General features: G+C 43.5%; 1 protein-coding gene across 2 annotated transcripts in view; it reads left to right on the top strand.

Annotated features, from left to right (window-relative positions):
- The window catches only part of poli (polymerase (DNA directed) iota), a 51,200-nt gene that overhangs the window by 14,849 nt on the left and 14,671 nt on the right, over window positions 1–21,680 (top strand). For both annotated transcript variants that reach the window (XM_068030645.1, XM_068030655.1), the window contains exons 4-6: window positions 13,324–13,479; window positions 17,172–17,408; window positions 21,061–21,239. In XM_068030645.1, coding sequence (XP_067886746.1) covers window positions 13,324–13,479; window positions 17,172–17,408; window positions 21,061–21,239 — 572 coding nt within the window. The remainder of the gene's footprint in view (window positions 1–13,323; window positions 13,480–17,171; window positions 17,409–21,060; window positions 21,240–21,680) is intronic.

The raw sequence follows: 21,680 nt of genomic DNA on the forward strand, positions 1-21,680 counted from the left end.
GTCCAATTCAGGATATATAGACTTTATGACATGTAGGGTATTTGTTGTCATGGGGGATGTCTGCTTGCATATTATTAGCTCGGGTCATGGCTTGTTCTTTTCGCCGCTCTTGCTTTTCCTCTTCATTTTGTTGTCATTGGGCCTCAAAATGCTGGGATCCTTCCCACAGAGTCTGCCTCCAACTGGTTCAGTCTAGGGCAATGGTATTCCAGAAGTTGATGTCAATACCTGGAAAATGTGGAATACTTCCAGTATCTTGGAAGTTATCTTTCACAGAAGGCTGATATTGGCATCGCCTCTTGATAGTATGATTCCTTTCTGTCCACTGGACCCTGCACACCACGCCCCCCCACCCCCCCCCCCCCCCCAACCCCCGATAGCTGGGGAATCTGTACAGACCAGCAAGTGGAAAACACATCACTAGTTTGTATGGGAGGACTTATCACTGTGCCCATCAGTGGCCATAAAATGGTGGTTGGTAATGTTGGGGGAAGCATTTAGAATTGTTGATTCCACATTACCAGCCCTGGAGGAGCCTGAGGAAAATTGTCTGTTGAGGTGGGTCTTGACATTGCTGCCTTACTTACCTTAAACACTGCTACTGCATTTGGTGCTGTTGGTGACAGCTGTCTTTGATAAGCTGAGTATATTCTGTTCATTACCGTGCTATTCAGCATTACAAATGTTGCCTCGAGTACTGCAGGTAGAATCACAGAAAGTTTTTGGCACAGAAAGAGGCCACTTGGCCCATCGTGTCTGTGCCGGCTGAGATTTTTCTCACAGCGTTCACCCCTTCCCTGCCCCCCACCCATCAGAGTGCAGAGCTCCCCCCTTCCACCACTCCACCTCCCCCCCCCCCCCCACAGGTGTTAAATGGTGTTAAATGGTTGTGAGGGTCATGTGGGATTAAAAATGTGAAGGGGTCGAAATCTTCCTTTGCTGCTGTCAACGTGGCTGAACATAGTTGAAAAACACAGGTGAAAGAAATATTGATTGTCTCTGACTAGCCTCAAACTGTCTCAAACTGTCTATTGCCAGCATTCAATAAACACTGCACTGAAAAGGACTGTTTCACCCAACAAAAAGGGAACTGTTGAAGTGAGAAAGCACACATTTGGCTTTCCATATTGTAGCAGATAGAAAATCAGTAATTTTGCTTCATTTGACACACACTGTGCATGTAATCGATAAAGTCTCCCTACACAGATTAACAAAATATCCGCTGTTTGATGTACTATAAGATACTGTTGTGTAATATAAATCTGTTCAAAAAAGGGATGTCAATCTAACCTCTGGTGAGAACAGTACTAGAGACCATTGTCAAGGACTTTGTAAATAGAGGTGTTGAATACAAAAACAAATCATTGGTTAGGCCTCAGTTGCAGTATGGCGTACAATTCTGGGCACTACACTTTAGGAATAGGGAGGATAAAGAGGAGGTTTACTGGGATAATACCAGGGATGAGGGATGTCAATTAAGTGGAGCGATGGGAGAAGCTAGGGTTGTCCTCCTGAGACCAAAGAAGGTTAAGGTTATGAGAGGTTTTGATAGGGTAAGCAAGGGGAATTTTTTCCTCTGTTATGGGTGTTGGTAGCCAGAGGCCATAGATTTAAAAGAAATGGTAATAGATCTAGAGGGGAAATTAGGAACTTTTTGTCAGAGGCTTGTTAAGATATGGAACATACTACCTGAAAGGGTGGTGGAATCAGATTCCATACGAACATTCAAAAAGACATGTCTTGAAGAGGACTAATTTGCATGGTTATGGGGAAAAAGCTGAGGTGTGGGACTAAATTGGACCTTTTCCTTCAAACAGCTGACACAAGCACCGCTGGCTGAACATCCTGTTTCTGTGCTGTAAGATTCCATGATACTATGAACTCTCTGTACCAGAAAATCTGCACTCATTCAGAGCAAAATATTGTGGGATGATTGGTCTCATGACTTTGACTCCTACCCCCAACCCTCCATTTTACTCTAAGTGTGAGCGTGGCTCAGTTGGTAACACTCTCGCCTCGAGTCAGAAGGTTCTGGGTTCGAATCCTACTCCAGGACTTGACCTCGAACATCAAGGCTAACTGATGGAGTGCTGCACTGTTTGAGGTGCTGTTTTTTGGATACGACATTAAACTGAGGCCCATCTACCCTTTCAGGTGGACATCAAAGATCCCATGGCACTATTTTGAAGAGGAGCAGTGGAATTATCCCCAGTGCTCTGGCCAATATTTATTCCTCAACCAACATTACAAAGACAGATTATTTGTTCATTATCACATTGCTATTTGTGGGAGTTTTCTGGGTGCAAACTGGCTGCCACGTTTCCTACATTACAACAGTGACTATACTTTAAAAATACTTAATTAGTTGTAAAGCACTTTGAGACATCCTGTGGTTGTGAAAGGTGCGACATAAATGCAAGTCTTTCTTTCATCCTTTCTTTTCTCTTCCTGCTCAGCATTTATTGCTTTATCCTCCTATTGTTAAATATCTTGCATGTAAAGAGCACTATAGAAATAGGAGTTGTATATTGATCTTTATTCTCTTGCCATAATTGAACTCTATTTAAATTATCAAAGAATGGTGACAGCACAGAAGACAGCCATTTGTGTTCTGTTCCAGAAAGCTGCTTGTTGAAGGGTGATGCTGGAGCCAATCTTTATTCAGTCTTCATTTATTTTACAGAGTAATAGGATCACAAACATGTAGTTTCTTAATCAAACCTCCACCAGTCTCACTAAGTGTCTCCTTATATGTGCTTAAATAAGACCCCAATTAGCATCTGCCACCTGCATATAATTAAACAGTTGATATACAATTAACAATTCGGCCTGTCGTGTCCGTGCCAGATCTCTGCAAGAGCAGTTCACCTAGTCCCGTTCCCCTGCCTCTTACCTGTAGCCCTGCAAATATTTTCTCTTCAGATAATTATCCAGTTGTCTTTTGAAGGCCTCGATTGAATCTGTCTCCACCACACTCTCAGGCAGTGCATTCCAGATCCTAAACACATGTTGCTTAAAAAGATTTATCCTCAAGTTGCTGTTGCTTCTTTTTCTAATCACCTTAAATTGGTGTCCTCTGGTTCTGGATCCTTTGGCCAATGGGAATAGTTTCTCCCTATCCACTCTGTCCAAACCCCTCATGGTTTTGAAGGCCTCTGTCAAATCTCCTCATCTTATGTGACCTGGAGGGGAACTTGTTCCCATGTATCTGCTGTCCTGTCCTTCTAGGTGGAAGAATTGTGGGTTCCCTTGTATTTCTGGGAGATTTTCTGTATCTTCGTATCTTCCTCTGTGAAGACAGACACAAAGTAATTGTTTAGTTTCTCCGCCATTTCCCTATTCTCATTATAAATTCCCCAGTCCTTGCCTGTAATGGACCCACATTTGTTCTTGCTAATTTTTTCCTCACAGACCTAAAGAAGCTTGTACTTTGTGTTTCTCGCTAGCTTGCATTCATATTTTCTTTTCCTTTTCTTTCTCAGTTTCTTGGTAATGCTTTGTTGGATTCTAAATTGCTCCCAATCCTCGGACTTACCTCTTTTTCTGGAAACCTTATAAGCTACTTCCTTTTATCTAATGCAGCCTTTAACTTCTTTTGTTAGACAAGAATGATTCATCTTTCCTGTTGGGTTTTTGTGTCTTACAGGAATGTATATTTGTTGTAAACCATGTAATACTTCTCTAAATATAAGCCATTGCCTGTCTACTGTCAAATCTTTTAGTGTATTTTCCCAATCCACCATAGCCAACTTGCCCCTCATACCTTCATAGTTTCCTTTGTTCAGATTTAAGACCCTAGTTTCAGAATGAACTGTATCACTTTCAAAGTTAATGTAAAATTCTATCAAATTATGGTCACTATTTCCTATAGGCTCCGATACAGCAAGGTTATTAATTAGTCCTTTCTAATTACATAATGCTAAATCTAAAATAGCCCGATCCCTAGTTGGTTCTTCAACGTACAACTCCAGAAACCCATCTCGTACACACTCCAGGAAATCATTCTCCACAGCATTAATGCTAATTAGATTTGCCCAGTCTGTATGTAAATTGAGGTTACCCATTATTACTGTATTACCCTTGGTATATGCACCTCTAATTTCCTGATTTATACCATGCCCAACATTACCACTACTGTTTGGTGGCCTATGAACAACTCCCACCAATGTTTGCTGCCCCATGCTGTTTCTTAGCTCCACCCAAACTGATTCTACATCTTGATGCTTTCACCTAATATCCTTTCTCACTAATGTACTGATCTCATCCTTTATTAAGAGCTTACCCCACCTCCTTTTCCATTTTGCCTGTCCTTCCTAAATGACGAATATTCTTGAATATTCAGTTCCCTGTCTTGGTCATCCTGTATCCATGTCAGTATAATGGTAGTTAAATTATACCCATTTACCTCTATTTGGGCCTTCAAATCATCTACCTTGTTGCAAATGCTGTGAGCATTCAGATAGATTGCCCTTAACTTTGTCTTTTTAACATTATTCCACATTCATCCAAGGGGAGGCGGTGGCACAGTGGTATTGTCACACAGCTAGTAACCCAGAGACCCAGGGTATTGTGCTGGGGACATGGATTCGAATTCAACCATGGCAGAAGGTGGAATTTGAATTCAATTAATAAATCTGGAATTAAAAGCTAATCTAGTAATGGTCATGAAACCATTGTCAATTGTTGTTAAAAACCCATCTGGTTCACAAATGTCCTTTAGGGAAGGAAATCTGCTGTCCTTACCTGGTCTGGCCTACATGTGATTCCAGACCCACAGCAATGTGGTTGACTCTTCAATGCCCTCTGAAATAGCTTAGCAAGCAACTCAGTTGTATCAAACCGCTACAAAGTCAATAAGGAATTAAACCGAATGGACTACCCGGCATCGACCTAGGCACCGGAAATGACAATGGCAAACCCAGCCCTGTTGCCCCTGCAAAGTCCTCCTTACTAACATCTGGGGGCTTGTTGGGTGCCAAAGTTGGAAGAGCTGTTCCACAGACTAGTCAAGCAACAGCCTGACATAGACTCACGGAACCATACCTTACAATGTCCCAGACACCGCCATCACCATGCCCGGGTACGTCCTGTTCCACCAGCAGGATTAACCCAGCAGAGGTGGCGACGCAGTGGTATACAGTCGGGAGGGAGTTGGCCTGGGAGTCCTCAACATCGACTCCAGACCCTATGAAGTCTCATGGCATCAGATCAAACATGGGTATAGAGACCTCCTGCTGATTACCACCTACTGCCTACCCTCAGCTGATGAATCAGTACTTCTCCATGTTGAACACCACTTGGAGGAAGCACTGACGGTGGCAAGGGAGCAGAATGTACTTTGGGTGGGGGACTTCAATGTCCATCACTAAGAGTGGCTCGGTAGCACCACTACTGACCAAGCTGGCTGAGTCCTAAAGGACATAGCCGCTAGACTCATCTGTGGCAGGTGATGAAGGAACCAACAAGAGGGAAAAACATACTTGACCCCGTCCTCACCAATCTGCCTACTGTAGATGCATCTGTCCATGACAGTATTGGTAGGAATGACCACCGCACAGTCCTTGTGGGGACAACGTCCTGTCTTCACATTGAGGACACCCGCCATCCTGTTGTATTGCGCTACCACCGTTCTATTTGGGATAGATTTCGAACAGATCTAGCAACGCAAATCTTGGCTTCCGTGAAGCGCTGTGGGCTATCAGCAGCAGCAGAATTGCATTCAACTACAATCCGTAAGCTCATGGCCCGGCATATCCCCCACTCTACCATTACCATCAAGCCAGGGGATCAACACTGGTTCAATGAAGAGTTCAGGAGGACATGCCAGGAGCAGCACCAGGCATACCTCAAAATGAGGTATCAACCTGGTGAAGCTACAACCTAGGACTACTTGCGCCAAACAGCGTAAGCAGCATGTAATAGACAGAGCTAAGCGATCCCACAACCAACGGATCAGATCCAAGCTCTGCATTCCTGCTCCATCCAGTCGTGAATGGTGGTGGACAATTAAACAACTAACTGCAGGAGGTGGCTCCACAAATATCCTCAATGATGGGGGAGCCCAGCACATCAGTCCAAAGGTAAGGCTGAAGCATTTGCAACAATCTTCAGCCAGAAGTGCCGAGTGGATGATCCATCTCGGCCTCCTCCTGAAGTCCCCAGCATCACAGATGACAGTCGATAGCCAATTCGATTCACTCCGTGTGATATCAAGAAATGACCGAAGGCACTGGATACTACAAAGGCTATGGGCCCTGACAACATTCCAGTAATAGTACTGAAACTCCAGAACTTGCCGTGCCCCTAGCCAAGCTGTTCCAGTACAGCTACAACACTGGCATCTACCCTGTAATGTGGAAAATTGCCCAGGTATGTCCTGTACACAAAAAGCAGGACAAATCCAACCCGGCCAGTTACTGCCCCATCAGTCTACTCTCGATCATTAATAAGGTGATGGAAGGTGACGTCAAGCAGTGCTAACAAGCAGCACTTTCTGAGTTATAACCTTCTCAGTGATGCTCAGTTTTGGTTCTGCCAGCGCCTGACCTCATTACAGCCTTGTAACAGCCTTGGTTCAAACATGAACAAAAGAGCTGAACTCAATAGGAGATGAGATTGACTGCCCTTGACATCAAGGCAGCATTTGACCAAGTATGGCATCAAGGAGCCCTAGCAAAACTGGAGTCGATAGGAATTAGGGGGAAAACTCTCCGCAGGTTGGAGTCATACCTAGTGCAAAGGAAAATGGTTGTGGTTGTTGAAGGTCAATCATCTCAGCTCCAAGACATCACTGCAGGAGTTCCTCAGGGTAATGTCCTAGGCCCAACCATCTTCAGCTGCTTCATCAATTACCTTTCTTCAATCATATGGTCAGAAGTGGGGATATTCGCTGATGATTGCACAATGTCCAGCACCATTCGCGACTCCTCAGATACTGAAGCAGTCCGTGTAGAAATGCAGCAAGACCTGGACAATATCCAGGCTTGCACTGATAATTGGCAAGTAACGTTCGCGCCACACAAGTGCTAATCAATGACCGTCTCAAACAAGAGAGAATCTAACCATCTCCCTTTGACATTCAATGGCATTACCATTGCTGAATCCCCCACTATCAACATCCTAGGGGCTACCATTGACCAGAAATTGAACTGGACTGGAGTAGCCATATAAATACCGTGGCTACAAGAGCAGGTCAGAGGCTAGGAATCCTGCGGTGAGTAACTCACCTCCTGACTCCCCATCTACAAGGCACAAGTTAGGAGTGTGATGGAATACTCTCCATTTGCCTGGATGGATGCAGCTCCAACAACACTCACGAAGCTCGACGCCATCCGGGACAAAGCAGCCCGCTTGATTGGCACACCATCTACAAACATTCACTCCCTCCACCACCGACGCACAGTGGCAGCAGTGTGTACCATCTACAATATGCACTGTCGCAACACACCAAGACTCCTTAGACAGCACCTTCCAAACCTGTGACCTCTACCACCTAGAAGGACAAGGGCAGCAAATGCATGCGACCACCACCACCTACAAGTTTCCCTCCAAGCCACACACCATCCTGACTTGGAACTATATCGCCGTTCCTTCACTGTTGCTGAGTCAAAATCCTGGAACTGTCTTCCTAACAGCACAGTCGGTGTACTTAACCCGCATGGACTGGAGTAGCCGTTCAAGAAGGCAGCTCACCACCATCTTCTCAAGGGCAATTAGGGATGGGCAATAAATGCTGGCTTTGCCAGCGATGCCCACATCCCATGAAACGAATAAAAAGAAAATTCTGATCCTATTTGATTCTTGCCTTCGCTTCACCTGTCTTCTAATTTCACTTACTGCTTTTCTACTTCCCGTTACCAGTTTTGCTTCCTTCCAATCTGAGCTCTCTCTCAGGTTCTTATCCTCCTGCCAATCTACTTTAAACCCCTCCCCAACAGCACAAGCATGCTTCACACTTTTCTGCATTAAATTTCATCTGCCACAAGTCTGCCCATTCCACCAGCCTATGTCCTCTTGAAGTTTATCACTATCCTCCTCACAGTTCACAATACTTCCAAGTTTTTCTATTTTATTTATTTATTTAGAGATACAGCACTGAAACAGGCCCTTTGGCCCACCGAGTCTGTGCTGACCAGCAACCACCCATTTATACTAACCTTACAGTAATCCCATATTCCCTATCATCTCCCTACACTAGGGGCAATTTACAACGGCCAATTTACCTATCACCTGCAAGTCTTTTGGATGTGGGAGGAAACCGGAGCACCTGGCGAAAACCCATGCAGACACAGGGAGAACTTGCAAACTCCGCACAGGCAGTACCTAGAATCAAACCCGGGTCCTTGGAGCTGTGAGGCTGCGGTGCTAACCACTGCGCCACTGTGTCATCTGAGAATTTTGAAATTGTGCCCTGTACTCCCAAGTCTAGGTCATTAATATAAATCAAGAAAGGCAGGGATCCCAACACCGACCCCTGAGGAACCCCACTATATACCTTCCTGCAGTCCGAAAAACAATCGTTCACCACTACTCTTTGTTTCCTGTCACTCAGCCAATTTTGTATCCATGCTGCCATTGTTCCTTTTATTCCATGGGCTGTAACTTGGCTGACAAATTGAAGAACCATTTTTGTTAGAAATGCTTCCACAATGTGTATTGGTCCTTGATGTTCTGAATTTGCCTCTTTTGCACTGCAAGGTAAAATTCAGAGCACTGGTAAAAAAAAATGAAAAGCAACTACACATTTCTCATTTGCATGCTGGTTCTTGTGCAGGGGACAGGCATATAATGCAACCATCAACTGGGGAGCAGATTGGAAAAGATGAAGGACAATGTTCGAGGAACAAAGGGTGCACGTGGGAACTTAAAAGAAATGTAAGGGGATCACCGATGAAGGGTGGAGCCAAAGCCATGGAGGAATTTAAAAGCAAGGACAAGAATTTTGATGTCAGAATTCTAGGACAGAAGGAGCTGTGGCACTTGGGAAGAATAAGAATAATGGGAACAGTAGCATATTGGTTATGTTACTGAACCAAGTTATCATTCAGATCCCAACATCGCTGCTAAGGAATCTAAATTTAGTTACAAATACATCTGGAATAAATAGCTGGTATCAGTAATAACTTGTAAAAACCCATCTGGGTCACCAGTGGCCTTTAAGGAAGGAAATCTACCAACCTTACCCAGTCTGGCCTATATGTGACTCCAGACACACAGCAATGCCCTCTGAAATGGCCTAACAAGCCACTCAATTAAGGAATGGGCAATGACATCCACATCCCGTGAATTAAAATAAAGAATTTGTACTGACAAGGAATCAGGCATTTTGAATGATTTGAAGCTCGAGGCTCGTTACGAGAGCATTACAGGGGTTGAACCTTGAAGTGACAAAGGCATGGAGTACAGCTCTATTAACAGGGAGAGAGGTAACAGAGGAGATGTAGGTTTGAAAAAAACAGCCTTGATACACTTTAAGCAGAATGTCTGGGTTTGCTGATACCACAAAGATATTCCAAACTGATGAATGTAGATTGAGTAAGAAATTGAGATTATAAACAGAAAGGGCATAAGTATTGGGAATTCTAGTACACATTGTTCTAAAAACGAGCATTATGATTAAAAAGTGCAGGGCTCCCCACGAAATAATATGCAACAGAGCAAAGCTTTTGGTATGATGGTTAATTCAGTACCATTTGGTACAATTAGGGCAAGTGATTTGGCACAGCAAAATACAGTGAAAATCACAGGGTACTTGTGGAGGAAATCGGAATCTTAGGGCTGAATTTTATGGGCCCCCGAGGTGGGGTCAAGGGTGGAGGGGGGTCCATCGAATCACGACGGGTGGCTGGGGCGGAGGACCTGTCACCGCCTCATCGCCAAGCGATTTTACCAGAGTGGGATAGGCTGACGATGGCCTTCCTGCCCAGTGGCCAGTTGAGGCCCTTAATTGACACTAAAATCGGTGGGATAGTAAGTTTCAATAAAGAAATAAGAAATTTACAAATGGATATGAATAGGTTAGGTGAATGGGCCTAAATTTGGCAGATGGAGCTTAACGTGAATAAGTGTGAGGTTATTCACTTTGGTCGGAAGAATAGAAAAACAAATTATTATCTAAATGGAGAGAAACTTCAGAATGCTTCGGTGCAGAGGGATCTGGTTGTCCTCGTGCATGAATTGCAGAAAACTAGTATGCAGGTATAGCAGGTAATAAGAAAGGCAAATGGAATTTTGGCATTTATTGCTAAAGGAATAGAATATAAAAGTAGGGAAGTGTTGCTGCAAATGTACAAGGCATTAGTGAGACGGCACCTGGAGTATTGCGTACTGTTTTGGTCCCCTTACTTGAGGAGGGATGTAGTTGCATTGGAGGCAGCTCAGAGGAGATTCACTAGATTGATTCCAGAGGTAAGGGGTTTGTCTTATGAACAGAGATTGAGCAGTTTATGCCTTTACTCTCTAGTCTTTTGAAGAATGAGAGGAGATCTAATTGAGGTATATAAGATGATTAAGGGGATTGACAAAGTAGACATAGAGAGGATGTTTCCTCTTGTTGGCCAATCTAGAACGAGAGGTCATAGTTTTAGGATAAGGGGTAGCAGATTTAAAACAGATGAGGAGAAATTACTTCTCTCAAAAGGTCATGAATCTGTGGAATTCACTACCCAAGAGTGCGGTGGATGACGGGACATTGAGTAAATTTAAGGAGGAGATAGCCAGATTTTTAATTAGTAATGGGTTGAAGGGTTATGGAGAACGGGCAGTTGAGGCCGAGATGAGATCAGCTAAGTTCGTATTGAATAGGCTCGAGGGGCTGAATTGCCTACTCCTGCTCCTAATTCTTATGCTCTTATGTTCGTAAGGGCCTCTTCCCACCACTGCTGGGATCTAACTAGCAGCACGGGGTGTCTCTGCCACACGGGGAGGGTGTCTTGTTGTACCTGGCAGGCTTTGGAGGGGGTTCCTCCACAGTGGGCAATCTGTGGCTCACGGTGGACCCCCGCCAGAAAAACCTACAACTCCATGGCTCCCCCTCCCCCCACACTTCACACCCACCCCCACCCCACTCCTCACCGCGACCTTCTGGACTGACCGCACCAATCCCGCCTCACTTACCTGAGGTCTGGGGTTCCGGTGCTGGGCCTGGGTCCAAGGCCTCTGTAGTACCGACAGTAGCCACCACTGCCGGTGGTGCTGCCAATACTGCTGAGCTGCCAGCCCTGTGACTGGTTGGCAGCTCTTGGTGGCGGGATCCCCGTCCTTAAAGGGGCGAGGATCCCGGTGTGGAACACTTAGGCTTGAAAACATCGGAGGATTGTTCCGGGGATTAGGGGTGGGAGGGGGGCACAAAAAGGCCAAGACGGGGTTCCCTCCACCTTTTTGGCCTGCACTGGGAGCTCCACCTCCTCCACAAAATCCAGCCCTTAGTGTGAGGAATTTCCTATCTCTCGAAATGACTTTAGTGAGGTATTATCATTGATGTAATTCACATGGTTGCATGTTGACATCTAGTACAGTGCAAAACATTTACCATATTTTGATATATTTCTCTCTGTACTTTAACACTACTGGGTTACACCTTGCATGATGTGGACTTTTTTCATAGGTTGATATTAAAAGAAGAATGTATCACATTATATTCTCTAGATGCAGGCTGTGTTCGCTATTTGTATCAAACTCAGGCAGGCACTGCGCATATTCAGGAATAAATCTTAGACTTTTACCAGATAACTGTGTTGCAGCAAACTCTTAACCTGCTAAAAGGTTACTACAATTTGCTAGATTTGTTGCTAATTTTATTCAGCTTACTTCTGTAGAGTGCTCAAAATGTAAGCCACGGTGATGCTCATCCATGGCCTGTAAAATGCTTGCACTCCAAATCCCAGTGCCCCTGCTTAAAATTAATCTGGTGCGATTTTATGGCTTGAATTAGAGCTCATAGGAGTGACCTGTGGTGGTGGGAATGGTGCATATACAGCATGAATCATGAGCCAGTCAGGGAGCAGAGATCAAAGAGCGGCCAGAGCCTGCAACTGTCATTTTCACTAGCTGCAGGGTTTCTACAGAAAATTGTGGTACTCGTGAAGAAAATCATGCAGCATGAGGTAAGTGCTGGAAATGAAGGAAATTGTTGGAGGATATCACGTCATAACAAATCACTTACCCTAGGTGTAGTGGCAATTGCTAATACAAATGGAACATTAAGGTGTGTAAATGGATCTGTAAGAATCTAAGTCCAGGTTCTGGTAAGTGGAATTAATGGGACAATTCTTTTCATTCCTGAGATAACCAGGTGAAGGGTCAAGTGCAGAATGTTACCAAGGATGAAAATCAATGAGAGAAAACTAGATAAATTAAGAATGAGTGATTAATGGCTGCAAGCTTGGAGTTTTAAAAGCTACTGGATTGTAGGAGGAATGGAAAACTGAAGAAGTTGAGGAATTTCATTGGTTTGAGATCCCAGAAGCCATGAGTCTGAGTTAGAGTCAATATAAAAAAAGAATATGCAAAGCATAAGTTCATTGTCTTGTATCAGGAGTGGAGAACTAATGGAATGTGATTACAAGTTAATAAACCTCAAGTTAAATGTAACCAAAAAGAGATGCAGTTAAGAGATGTTAACTTATAACAGCTACCCAAGCTTCATGAATGCAGAGGGTAATTGCAACATTCTTAGCAGAAAAGACTTGAGGAAGATCAAGTATTTTGAATAGTGTTCCAGGATTAATCCTGGTGTCACTAAATGAGCTAATTCTGATGGAATAGCAGTTGCGAGATTACAATTGGCTGATGACATTTTGGTCTATGCAGTGAAAAAGCTCAATATGTTCCCACCTGATCACTAAACAAGGTCTCCTGAATAACATGCAAATATGAACACCAGGCAAGGACAGAATTGGGCATGGCTGAGTTTCCCTCCACCATCAAATAGCTGGCTGAGATTCACGATGAAGGTCACATTGAAGAATGGCCACTAGGACATGGTACCCTGAGGGAGCTAGTGATTTTGGAACAGCACCTCAGCAGCCATCAACTACTTCAGGAGAAGAAGGGAGAAATGTGGAAGGACACAAAAACTGGTATGAATCGTAGATAAATTTCAACCTTCTCAGATTGAAATTAAATGAGTGAAAGTTGAAACACATATAGAATTTCTACCTGACTGCTGAGGGGTGTTGCAACTTTTTCTAAACTAGATAATGTCTCAAGGCCTGGAAGGCTCTCCTGCTAATAAAGATAAATGTCATCATATATTATGTGCATTGTGTATCCCACAATAATTAGAAAGTAATTATCTCTTGTCTTCCCTGGCTTTGTTTGTAGAATTACTGGAGGAGTTCAGTCCGCTAGTGGAAAGACTGGGCCTTGACGAGAATTTTGTCGATGTAACTAAATTGGTGGAGGAGAGACTGCAACGGTTTGGAACTAGTGGTCACCGTGCAAACTTGTTTGTGTCTGGTCATGTGTATGATAACCAGGGTAGGTACAATTTCCGCAACAAATTTCAACCTCTGCCCAATAGCGGTCATACCTTTAGCTGTCTAGACCCTAAGCACTGGAATTGCCTTTCTAAGCCTTTCTGTCTCTCCACTTCTCTACCTCTCTCTTCTCCTTTGAGATGTTCCTTGAAAAATATCTCTTTGACCTTGCTTTTGGTCCCCTGTTCTAATATCTCCTTATGTGGCTGTGCCATTATTTTGTCTGATAACCCTCCTGTGATGCGCCTTAGGACATTTTTCTGTGTTAAAGGTGCTATATAAATGCAGGTTGCTGTTGTTGTAGGCACTGTAGTAACATGATCATTCAACTATAAAATCTAGGGCCTGGTTATCTTAGTTTGTAATAAATCTAAACGTAATTTTAACACACTGATTCCTCCAGCTGTTGCACTGAAGTATTGAACAGAATAATATGCTATACAGCACATATTTTGAGTAAATGTTAATTTTTTTGTGTCTCCCTTGACCCCACACAGTTTTTTATTCTTTTTTTATTCCTGCTCCCACATTTTGTGCCTCCTCTTCTGAAGGTAGGGCTACAAATCCACAGATATTGGCCACCCTCTGGTAAGTCATTCAATGGTCCACTCTTTAGATGTGAGTGGCTGTATGCTATTCTGCATGGAGGGGGTGAGGGGAGGAGACAGTCATCACAGCTGCACTTAACCTCGTCCTGATGTGGTATCCACACGTCTGTACCTTTCAGCAGGAGTTACTGGGTAATGAGCAGAGGCAGGACCTCTGCATGATTTTTAAAAAATATATTACTCAGCCCTCCACTAATGCAAGAGACCCTGTGGTCAATTGTAGCACATTCCGTCATGCTGATTACTAAGGTGACTCAGCACAGAACAGATATCTTCTTGACAATGTAGAGTGCAATACCACAGGGATCACACCACCTGGGAATTTACACATTTACTGCATCATAAATACACCAACATTAAAAGGGTTCATTAATATTTCCTCAATGTGCCAATCCCAAGACGTGCTCAATCTTATTTTCATCTAATGACAATCAATCTATACAATATACTATAAAAGGCTCTGTCTGCATGCACTTCCTGTCATTTCTGCATCACACTTCCTGTGCCACTCTCAGGCAAATCTCTTGACAGTCATTTCAAAAGTACAGAAAAACTCTGAAAGAACTTAAAGTGCTGGTGTCACAATGCTTGCAGTGCATTATTTAACCTAACAAACTGATCTCCAATGTGAATAGCAAGTGATGTTTGAATGAACACACCCACTATTTACCTAACATTAAGTAAATTTTGTACCCTAAGCTGGAAAGCGCTGCACCTTAGATGAAGAATAAGTTATGCATTACATAATATAATGCACTTCTCTGTATAAAATGTGTATCATCTGACTTTTCGCGACGAGTGATGTGCCTTAGTATATTAAATACTGGTTTTAGCTTTCAGATGCAGCACAATCCTATTCTAGTTTGCACTGCTATAAGACCTGCCAGAATCCCAAGTGCTAATAGCACTCAATTTTCATGCCTAACCTTATTTCCATATTGGTTAACAAATTCAGACGTAAACTATGCTGTGTCGAGGTAAGAGGCAAAAACTGCAGGTAAGTCAGATGGAAAGGGATGGGGACAATCAAAGAGGAGTAAAGAGAAAAGACTTGCATTTATATAGCACCTTTCACAACCTCAAGATGTCCCAAAGCACTTTACAGCCAATTAAGGACTTTTAACATGCAATCACTGTTGTACTGTATCAAAAAGATGGGGGATGAAAGTTTAAAACAAAAACAGCTGAAGAACATTAAAAGGCATTTCAACCCATCAGGCCAGAATAAAGGGAAAAAAAATCTGTAGATGCAGGCATGAGTCTGCAGATAATTGACTTTACAGGCCAATGCTTAGCCTCCGTTTTGCTGAAGTCAAGGTGATGTATCACATGGTTACAAGGGAGGTTTGTCTTTGGCCACTCTGCAACACCATCCCATAGGTCAGCACTGTGGCATGCTGCCTGCATATTTCAGGCCACAGCTTACTGTTAGTGTCCCTGCACATGTGTTATTGCTGGGATGCATATGCTAGCCATTGGTGTCTTTGCATCAAATGGCAAAGCTCGGTACCCTCCCCACTTCTGGTCTAGACTCTGAGAAGACAGAATTTTTCTTTTCAGTTAAGAAAAAATGTTCCATCTTTCTGAAAGCTGAACAGGGTGGGGACCCAACCTGCCTGTGCTCTGTACTCCGTTCCTAAGTTCGCAGTCCCGCACCGCCCCCCCCGCCCCCCCACACAGTCCCAATCCCCAAATAGATCCAGTCTCAACACTACCTTTCACTCACTTCCTTCCTCCCTGTAGCAACTTCAGGCCCTGACTTCTTGCTATCCCTGCCTAGATGGAGACGACTGGAGTGCTGGAGCTCTGTTCCCAAGTAGATTCTTGAGCTAACAAAGAATTTGAAAGAAACAAGATGTTAAGGGAGCCATGTGTAGGGGACTCTCTCCCACAAACAGGTGATCAGCCTACTCCTCTTTCTTGCTGTTTCCAACATTTGATCAATATACTACTCCTTCCATTGGAATCTTGTATTTCTGCCAACATCCAGTATCCCATGGAGAGCTGTACCAAAGTCAAAGCTCCTACAACACGCAAGAAGCTAGACGCCATCCAGGACAAAGCAGCCTGCTTAATTGGCATTCCACCCATCACCTTCAACATTCACTCCCTTCACCACTGACGCACAGTGGCAGCAGTGAGTAACATCTACAAGATGCACTGCAGCAACTCACCAAGGCTCTTTCGATAGCACCTCCCAAACCCATGACTTCTACTGCCTCGGAGGACAAGGGCAGCAGATGCATGGGAACTCCACCCCTCCAAACCACACAACATCCTGACTTGGAACTCTATCGCCGTTCTTTCATTGTCGCTGGGTTAAAATCCTGTAACTCCCTTCCTAACAGCACAGTGGGTGTACCAACACCCCAAGGACTGCAGTGGTTTAAGAAGGCAGCTCACCACCACCTTCTCAAGGGGAATTAGGGTTGGGCAACAAATGCTGGCCTAGCCAGCGACACCCACATCCGCAAACGAAGGAGCTATCGAAGGAGCCTCGGTGAGTTGCTGCAGTGCATCTTGTAGATGTTACTCACTGCTGCCACTGTGCGTCGGTGGTGAAGGGAGTGAATGTTGAAGGTGGTGGGTGGGGTGCCAATTAAGCAGGCTGCTTTGTCCTGGATGGCGTCTAGCTTCTTGCATGTTGTAGGAGCTTTGACTTTGGTACAGCTTTCCATGGGATACTGGATGTTGGCAGAAATACAAGATTCCATTGGAAGGAGTAGTACATTGATCAAATGTTGGAAACAGCAAGAAAGAGGAGTAGGCAGACGAAAAAAAAAATGTCCCAGCTCCAATGACATCCTGCAGTTGATCGACTGTAATTTGAAGCCAAAGTAAAGAACCTCACATGACCAGAAAGTTGGCTGCAAGTGACCCCAGGCCACATATTTCAAGTCCCATGTCTCTGTTATAGTCAAAAACATCCTCCTTTCATTTACAATGAGAAGCTTCATATGTATTTTGCAAACCTTCAGAGTATTCTGCCACAAGGAATGTAAATAACACAATTATCCACAGAGTTATGTAGCTAAGTAAGGAAAAATGACATTTGTTCTCTGCTCAACAAGTTATTTCTCTACAGAATTAAACACTGCTGATGCAAGACACGTTCGATTGGCTCTTGGATCCCATATTGCAGTAGAAATGCGAACGGCAATATACAACAAAGTAGGCCTCACCGGTGGTGCAGGAATTGCACCCAATAAATTGTTGGCCAAGCTGGTGTCAGGAACATTCAAACCCAACCAACAAACAACATTGCTTCCAGAAAGCATTCGAGACTGCATGGGGAGCCTCATGCATCCCATACAAGTGCCCGGTAAGAATCCCTGACTGTACAATTTACTTGTTCTCTCAGCATGTTTCACATACATTGGACCACTTTACAAATGCAATTGCTTTAATTTTGTTACAAATTATTATGGTAAAAGAGGCTCACGATGTGTATTGTGACTGTAACCTCCTACTAACTATTTTATATCAGCACCTTTTGATATTCCTGCCAATTGCTACACCCTGATGAGAATTGTCTTTTTTTTTAATGTAAAAATGAAAAGCCTGGTGTAATACTGAGCTATACAGAACAGAAAGTCCAGCTTTGATTCCCCAGAGTGCTGAATTGGATGATCATACAGCAATTATAGGGACGTTACACTTTTCATTGTCTGTGCTAGGGAAGGTAAATTTTGAATTTTTGTTTTTTTTTTAATAAAATGTGGGCATCACTGCCAATCCCAGCATTTTTTGCCCATCACTGAATAGCTTACTAGGCCATTTCGGAGAGCATTTAAGAGTCAACCACATTGCTGTGGGTCTGGAGTCACATATAGGCCAGACCAGGTAAGGACAGCAGATTTTAGAAACATAGAAAAATAGGAACATTCGGCCCTTCAAGCCTGCTCTGCCATTCAATACGATCATGGCTGATCATCCAAACTCAGTACCCTGTTCCCGCCGTCTCCCCATATCCCTTGATCCCATTAGCCCTAAGAACTATATCTAACTCTTCCTTGAATATATTTAATGATTTGAGCTCAACTGCTTTCTGTGGTAGAGAATTCCACAGGTTCACCACTCTCTTGGTGAAGAAATCTCTCCTCATCTCAGTCCTAAATGGCTTATCCCTTATCCTTAGACTGTGACCCCCTAGTCCTGGACTCCCCCGCCATCGGGAACATCCTTTCTGCATCTAGTCTGCCCAGTCCTGTTAGAATTTTGTAGGTTTCTATGAGATCGCCTTTCATTCTTCTAAACTTTAGTGAATACAAGCCTAATCGACCCAATCTCTCTTCATACGTCCTGCCATCCCAGGAATCAGTCTGGTGAAACTTTGCTGCACTGCCTCTATAGCAAGAACATCCTTCCTCAGATAAGGAGACCAAAACTGCACACAATACTCCAGATGTGGTCTCACTCTTTGTTTCCTGTCTGCCAACCAGTTCTCTATCCATGTCAGTACCTTACCCCCAATCCCATATGTTTTAATTTTGCACACTAATCTGTTATGTGGGACCTTATCGAAAGCCTTCTGAAAGTCCAAATACAGCACATCCACTGGTTCTCCCTTATCTATTCTACTAGTTACATCCTCAAAAAATTCCTGTAGATTTGTTAAGTATGATTTTCCTTTCGTAAATCCATATTGACTTTGTCCGATCCTGTCACTGTTTTCCAAGTGCTCTGCTATTACATCTTTTATAATGGACTCCAGCATTTTCCCCACTACTGATGACAGGCTAACTGGTCTATAATTCCCTACTTTCTCTCTACCTCCTTTTTTAAATAGTGGGGTTACATTAGCTACCCTCCAATCCGTTGGAACTGTTCCAGAGTTTATAGAATTTTGAAAAATGACCAGCAATGCATCTACTAATTCTAGGGCCACTAAGTACTCTGGGATGTAGATTATTAGGCCCTGGGGATTTATCGGCCTTCAATCCCGTCATTTTCCCTAACACCATTTCCCTACTAATACTGATTTCATACAGTTCCTCCTTCTTACTAGACCCCATGTTCCCCAGCATTTCTGGGAAGTAATTTGTGTCCTCCTTTGTGAAGACAGAACCAAAGTATGTATTTAATTGGTCTGCCATTTCTTAGTTCCCCATTATAGATTCCTCCATTTCTGACTGTAAGGGACCCACATTTGTCTTCACTAATCTTTTTCTCTTCACATATCTATAGAAGCTTTTATAGTCAGTTTTTATGTTCTCTGTAAGCTTACTCTCATACTCTATTTTCCCCTTCTTAATCAATTCCTTTGTCCTTCTTTGCTAAATTCTAAACTGCTCCTAATCCTCAGGTTTGCTGCTTGTTCTGGCCATTTTATATTTATTTTATTTCGAGATACAGTACTGAAACAGGCCCTTCAGCCCACCGAGTCTGTGCTGACGAACAACCACCCATTTATACTAATCCTACATTAATCCCATATTCCCTACCACATCCCCACCATTTTCCGACCTACACTAGGGGCAATTTACAATGGCCAATTTACCTATCAACCTGTAAGTCTTTGGCTGTGGGAAGAAACCAGAGCACCCGGCAGAAACCACGCGGTCACAGGGAGAACATGCAAACTCTGCACAGGCAGTACCCAGAATTGAACCTGGGTCGCTGGAGCTGTGAGGCTGCGGTGCTAACCACTGCGCCGCTGTGCCGCCTCCTTGGATCTAATACTATCCCTAATTTCTTTTGTCAGCCAAGGTTGAGCCACCCTTCCTGTTTTATTTTTGTGCCAGACAGCAATGAATAATTGTTGTAATTCATCCATGCGCTCTTTAAATGCTAGCCATTGCCTATCTACTGTCAACCCTTTAAGTAACCTTCCCCAGTCTATCATAGCCAATTCATACCTTCATAGTTTCCTTTATTTTGATTCAGGACCCTAGTCTCGGAATCAACTCTCTCACTCTCCATCTTAATGAAGAATTCTGTCATGTTATGTTCGCTCTTCCCCAAGGGACCCTGCACAACAAGATTGTTAACTAATCCTTTCTCATTATACAATACCCAGTCTAGGATGGCCTGTTCTCTAGTTGATTCCTCAACGTATTGGTCCATTAATTTCCTGTTTAATGCCATCTTCTACATCACCACTGCTGTTTGGGTGTCTATATATAACCCCCACCAACGTTTTCTGCCACTTGGTGTTTCTTAGCTCCACCCATACAAATTCCACATCAGGATTCTCCTGAGTTAATATCCTTCCTTACTATTGTATTGATTTCCTCTTTTACTAACAACGCTACTCCACTTCCTTTCCTTTTTTTCCTGTCCTTCCTAAATATTGAATACCCCTGGATGTTCAGTTCCTCAAAGGAGATTCTTCCTTAAAGGAGATTAATGAGATGACTAGAGTCTAGAGAACCAGGATTTTACCAAAATTTGGTAGTTTCATAGTGACCGTTACTGATGCCAGCTTTTTAATTGCAGATTTAAATTTTGTAAATTTAAATTTCCCAGTTACCTGGTCGGGATCATTATGATCTGGAGCATTAGTCGATGCTTCTAGATTGTTAGGCGAGTAAAATAACCGCTATGCTACCATTCGCTATAGCTAGCTGAACCCAAGCTCTGTGGTACAGCATAAAATGATGGCAACTCATTTTGGAGGAACAACAATGTCCTTCACTCCAGACAGCCATCAATATTTTCCAGAAATTGTTGGTAGAAAGTGAGGCTGAGTGGCTTTGCGTAACTTGGTGATTTTCTATCCCCCTTCTCTCCCTTGAGGAAAGCATCTGATCTTCCCAGATGACCAGTCTAAAACTGGAAACTCATCTGTATAAAGTTATCATTTTAATAAATCAGTTGATATGTTCTTGAATGAAGGACACTATAGGCTTAGCCTTGATCTTGCTAAGATTAACATATTGCAACGTCTAAGTGAAACACATTGTATGCTAGTGCTCTCTGTAATTGAACTTTCTTTGTAATTTCATCTGTTTTATTTTAATGTGGTATTCCAGGAATTGGCCCTAGAACTGCTAGGCGTCTTGAGTTTCTCGGAATTAGCACTATTCATGATCTACAGACATTTCCTTTGGATCTGCTGGAGAAGGTCCTGGGAATATTTGCAGCTCAACGAATACACAGGCTCAGCTTTGGGGAAGATGTCTCCTCTGTGATTTCTAGAGGACCACCCCAGGTAACTTCTTTCACATAAAATTACAGCGAATGAAAATTCTTGGTGAAAAACTTTGGGTAGAAAATGGGCACAACAGAACCTAATCTCTGTACACAAGGCTCTGAGTCCAATTTGTGCCAATGGCATGTGGGCAGCCATGTTGTTCCTGACTGTTTTCAGGAGTCCCAAAGTCTGCCTGAAAGCAGCATGGCCAAATTTTTTTTTTAATTCATTCATGGGATGTGGGCGTCGTTGGCCAGGCCAGCATTTATTGCCCATCCCGTATTGCTCTTGAGAAGGTGGTGGTAAGCTGCCTTCTTGAACCGCTGTAGTCCATGTGCAGTAGGTATACCCACAGTACTGTTAGGAAGGGAGTTCCAGGATTTTGACCCAGCGACAGTGAAGTTACGACAATATAGTTCCAAGTCAGGATGGTGTGTGACTTGGAGGGGAACTTGCAGG

This window comes from Heterodontus francisci, chromosome 1, assembly GCF_036365525.1.
Source record: "Heterodontus francisci isolate sHetFra1 chromosome 1, sHetFra1.hap1, whole genome shotgun sequence".
Classification (NCBI taxonomy): domain Eukaryota; kingdom Metazoa; phylum Chordata; class Chondrichthyes; order Heterodontiformes; family Heterodontidae; genus Heterodontus; species Heterodontus francisci.